The sequence below is a fragment of the Trachurus japonicus genome, chromosome 22, assembly GCF_045865225.1.
Source record: "Trachurus japonicus isolate A0001 chromosome 22, Traja_1.0".
Classification (NCBI taxonomy): domain Eukaryota; kingdom Metazoa; phylum Chordata; class Actinopteri; order Carangiformes; family Carangidae; genus Trachurus; species Trachurus japonicus.
Window position 1 is genome coordinate 25,683,109 of NC_140928.1, and position 5,209 is coordinate 25,688,317.

At 46.7% G+C, this 5,209-nt stretch overlaps 1 protein-coding gene across 2 annotated transcripts in view; it reads right to left on the reverse strand.

Moving 5' to 3' along the window:
* bcl11ba (BCL11 transcription factor B a) overlaps nt 1-3,976 on the reverse strand; it is a 50,939-nt gene extending 46,963 nt beyond the window's left edge. The window contains exons 1-2 of one of the 2 annotated variants that reach the window (XM_085766637.1): nt 2,740-3,560; nt 2,549-2,705 (exon numbers count right to left, since the gene is read on the reverse strand). In XM_085766637.1, the coding sequence (XP_085622763.1) occupies nt 2,549-2,603 (55 nt within the window). In that variant the 5' untranslated portion in view covers nt 2,604-2,705; nt 2,740-3,560. Of the gene's footprint in view, nt 1-2,548 lie in introns of both variants that reach the window. The other variant, XM_085766638.1, reaches the window with a different exon arrangement.
* Between the last annotated feature and the right edge of the window lie 1,233 nt (nt 3,977-5,209).

Consider the following 5,209-nt stretch of genomic DNA (forward strand, 5'->3'; position numbering starts at 1 on the left):
AGAAGTGCTTCTTCTTTTGCTGAAGCTGAAATCTGGAGTTCATGTTGTTGCTCAAGTGTGTGTTGCAAACAAAATAAATTTAAAATGCTCCAATTAAAACACAGGTCAAATGGATTTTACGACCTGACAGCGCCAGAATGAATTACTCTGTTTGGCGAAGGGTTCACATGTGTTCGTTTGCATATAGATGTGTGTAGATGTCCACGTATCATACATACTATAAGCGTGTGTGTGTGTGTGTTTGTGTGCATGGGTGTACTCAAGCATACTAAATCGGGTAGCATCTCTTACACATGAATTATGGAATGTACAGCATGAATCAGACAGTTCAGACCTGCACTTATACTCGCACCACACTCACGTGCACGCACACACACACACACTGTGAGATTAAGGCAGCTTTTTTTACACAGTGCAAACAGGAAGCTCATTTATTATCCTTCATCTGCATGTTCTGTCGTCTTCCCTCGTCGTCTGTCTGTCTGTCTGTCTACCTGTTAGTGTATTTCTCTGTACTTTTGCTGCAGAAGCTTATGTCACAGCGAAGCATATGCAGCGTGCACAACATGACCCATTTCTAAAGGTAACCCAGTCCACCCTGCAGGCCTGCACATATAGGTGTGCCACACAGACACACACACACACACACAAGTTGTAGCTCTGTTAAGCAATCAGATCTCCACCTGTCAGAGGGGTGAACTCACACCAATGCCACAACCAGCATCTTTAGGTCTCTCTCTCTCTCTCTCTCTATGTGGGTGAGAGTGTGTGTTCACCAGCATTGTGGGCTGGCAGCACAGAGAGGATAAGCCAAGGCCACGCAGCAGAGGACAAGTCAGGCACAAGAAAAAAAAGAGAAAAAAAAGCATGGTCCAAAAAAACCTGAGCACGGACACTCAGTCAGCGTCACAGCCACGCTGAGTCTCTACTGTAAACACGAGTGCACACTGACACACTGTAGTGTAAGTGATCTGATCTGGCAGCCTTCACACAGCACAAGTCTCCCCAAGTAACCTCAAGCTGCAGGAGAGAGAGAGAGACACAGAGAGACAGAGAGAGAGAGAGTGTGTGTGTGTGTGTGTGTGTGTGTGTGTGTGTGTGTGTGTGTGTGTGTGTGTGTGTGTGTGTGTGTGTGGCGATATTCACCAAACACTGAGCTGCATCTACAACCTCCTCCTTCATCCAGACCCAACCGTGCAGACCTGTCACTCACTGTCCCGCACCCGCGTTCTTGTGTATTTAGTGCTTTCAGTAAGGCCACTTAAACGTCCTGCAGTGGAGGTTTTACTGCTTCTGTTTACACACATCAGCTGCAACAAAAATCCACATCACTGCTGAGAAGTTTATCGGCGCAAAAAAAAAAAAAAAAAAAACTATCAAGAGTTTGCGTCAAATTAGAGGGAAACGATGCGCAATTCTGCAGTTTCTTTCTGTTTTAGTTTATTCCCTTTGGAGAAAAAGCACATTTATTTTTTTTACTTTATTATATTAGTAGTGAAAGCTTAAAGGTGGTATTAACTTTAATTCACTATTTCATCTGAGGCTATTTTGACCTTAACTGACATCATTTACTGTAGCTGCTGCTGTGCATCTAAGTGCCGGGAGGAAAACCCCAGAATTTTTCCCTCTGTCAAGACGTGCAGGCTGTTGAATAATCCAAAGGCAGCAGCATTAATATTACAACCAGGGGGAAGTAGCCTGTAAACTTTGCATCCATGCAGCATGAACGGAGCTGAACTCAGCTGAGCGTGGAGAGAGCATGCAGGCTCGAGTGTTTCTGTTAAAAAATAAAAAATCTCAACAACGTGCTGGAAGAAGAGAAAGGAGAAAAGTCTCCGCGTAGAAGCCGAAAAAGAAAATCATCTGTGATTGAACTCAGCAGTTTTTTTTCTAAGTTGCACTTTAATGCTTGTAATGCGACCATCGCTCCTTTTTTCCTCCAGTTGGAACACGAGGAGAATTTGTTAGAATTAAAACCTCTAATTCATCTGCGACTTGTTTTTGTGTGTGTGTGTTGATCTGAATAGTTGCTGTTCCATGTGTTCATCTCGATCTAATTATGAAAGTAATAACTGACTCCAATTACAATTAGGTTTTATTGTCAGTTGAAATGAAGTGTAATTTTCTCTCTAACGCAGCCGGGTTTAATTTAATTAAAAATAAAAATAAATGTTACAGTAATAAAGGCGTTGTGTGACAGGCAGTGAAGTCGCCTTCCGGAGCTCATCTCGACTTCTCCGCGAGTAAAAAAAAAGTCAATCACGCTCCACTTTCTGTCAATTTGTTCCAAATAAAAGAGGCTTATTTACACACTGTGATGATCCCATCAGTAAATTAAGGCCTTTGTCTAATTTTGTCATAAAGCAGGAGTTGGAAAAAAAATGGCCTTCAGCATGCACTTTGGTAAACTTTCTGTTCCAAGTTTGTAAAAATCATTTTTACGCACTGATCATCCGCAGAGAAAAATCCTCAAAATAAATAAAATAAAACAAAATAAAACTGTCCGTGTGGTGTGGTGATGTGATTTTTTTTTTTCAGGTATACTTACGTGTTATTTCTCTCTGGGACAGGTGCTGCGGGTTCCCCTGCTTGCGTCGGGACATCGCCCTGGCATTTACACTGGCATCGCCCGGAGAGCGGCGCTGGAAGGGTCGGCTCTCCTCTTCCTCCTCCTCCTGCTGCTCCTGCTGCTGCTGCTGCTGCTGCTGCTGTTGCTCCTCCGGTAAACCGACTGCTAACTGGCCCCCCAAAAAAGCGGCCCCTGGTTGGCCGTCCGAAACTGACCGCTCTTCAACCGACCCCACAAACGTGGCCCCTGGAAGTGACCCCTCCGCGGCGGATCTCCCCCCTCAGCGGGCAGCGGCTCCTGCGCTTTGCGGTGACCGGCCGTGGCGCAGCGCTGGGCGGCCGGTGGCGCTCGGTCGGAGCTCGGTGCCAAAGTGGTTGCGCGCCTCCACTTCTTCGGTCGCGAGGGGAGGGGAGGATTAGTCCGTCTCTCTGCCGTCCGCTGCCTTCACACCATCTGTCAGAGGAGAACGGAGGAAAAAAGGGAGAGGAGTGGAGCGGTGGAGAGACGCGGCGATAGGCGCTGGAGGTCGGGCGGTCAGCTCCTGATGGTGGGTCACTACCTGTGTCCACTCTCCGGCCACCTTGGACACCGCGCGTCCCTGTCCGAAGAAAAGCAGGGTGAAACGGACGCCAATTAACGTCGGAAAGTGAATCAAATAGGAATTCCAATTTTCTCCCCGGCACTTCGCGGGGTGTCGCGAAAGTGGTGGGCACTTCTTCTGCTGCACTGGCACTGCCAGCCAGGCGGGCGGGTTAGAGTAACTCTTCAAGTCAAAGCCCAGTGCTGGTTTGAGGACAGGCTGCCACCCTCTTTTCTCTTTGTGCTATAGCTGCAGAGTCCCGCATCCCCGGGCTGTGCGCGGCTCTGTGCGGCTCTGTGCGGCTCTCTGGCTTCTACAATGGGAGAAAACTCAAGTTCAAGTGCGGACGTGACGTTCAGTCTGCGGTGAGAAGGGAGAGTGGAGACTGAAGAGCACTGGGGGCGACTAGTGGTGGCTTTCACACACACTGACTGACACAAACACACACACACAGAGCCAAACGCACACACACACACACACACAGACTCGGGCGTGTGGCGCGCACGGCGGCAGTGGTCAGAGTCGCAGAGGCAGCTGTAGACTCCGTCGGTGTGTCCCGGCTCCATCAGAACGGGATTTATTCGCGGTGAAGCGTCGCCCGACCTGAGGAGGGGAGGGCGGGGAGGGGGGGCGACCGCAGCCCGGTCCGCAGGACGCCGGACACTTTACAAGATCCTGTGTTCACATTTAAAGTGCAGGCAGGCTCGTCATTGAGCCGCTCGTCTCTGTCTCACACACACAGACACACTTCTCCTGTTTGTTGGATGGAACATTTCAGTTTATCTGATGATTAAATATTAGCGACTTAAACTTAACATTTGACCCTTAAAATAAATAAAAATAAAAATAAAAAAACATCTTCTACATGCAGAGTGCAGACGCCTTCCCCACAATAAAGGCCCGTCATCCACCACACCACGCTGCCTGAGAATTAATTTAACTCACTGGTTATTTTAATATTCTATATTATATATATTTGCATGCGCTAAAACATAAATAATCCTCAGTTATTTTATGATTATGACCAAACGCGTGAGTCAATCCGTGCTGATTATAACTTCATCATGTCCTATCTATATGTTTCACCCGATCTTTAATTCCTGCAGCGGCTGCAGGTTTAATCCGACTGGAGTCACATTACTGCACAGTCCAGGTTTAGATGATTGGTACATTTATGGATCACACACTACACACTTCAATCATATTCATTTATTCCAGCCCTTTAATAACAACCAACGTGTGTAGCTCGTAGTTTGTGAAAACACACACCGTGCTCAATGAATTGTTTTATCGCGTTAATTAATAATGTAAGTGAAGTAAATGCCCGAGGATTAAGAATCAAGGTTTTTTTTTTTTTGGAACAGAGCGTGTTTGTGACCTCTCCGTGACCTCCAGCTTGAAGAGGATAATGGAAATGTTAAAGGTGAACACACACTCACTCACACAGGTCAGTGGTCAAACGTTTGACAGGTTATTTATCAGTGAATTGATTATCATTTAAGTGAAAATGCGAATTAGTTAAAATTCTAAAAATAAAAAATAAAAACACCAGATGAAGCTTAACTCCACCACACCATCACATGCACTAGGTGTGTGTGTGTGTGTGTGTGTGTGTGTCAGATGCGGGCTGATGATGACAGAAAGCAGCATCACGCAGGCTGCTGACTGCTCCCAGCAGCACCCACTGTTTAGCAGAGAGGCACAACGAGGAGCATCTGATTTTCATCCTCACACGTCCCTGTGGGAGAGGAGGAGACTCACAAACAGAAAAGTAAAAAATGTTGGTGACTTGGAGGGAACATGTAGTAGAGAGTGTGTGTGAAAGAGAGAGAAAGAAAGAGAGAGGGGGTGAGAGTGAATGCCTGAGCAGTGGCATCTCTGTGATGAAACTCCACCTTGCTCAGATTTGTTTTTAGAGGAACCTGCGTTTGTGTGTGTGTGTGTGTTTAAAGCAGAGGTTTGAACCAGTGGCCAGTCAGCCATGACTACAAACTACAGCTGCCAACCCCTTCATCCCTACAGTGCCACATCTGAGCTGGATTAGCTACTATCACGTTCCA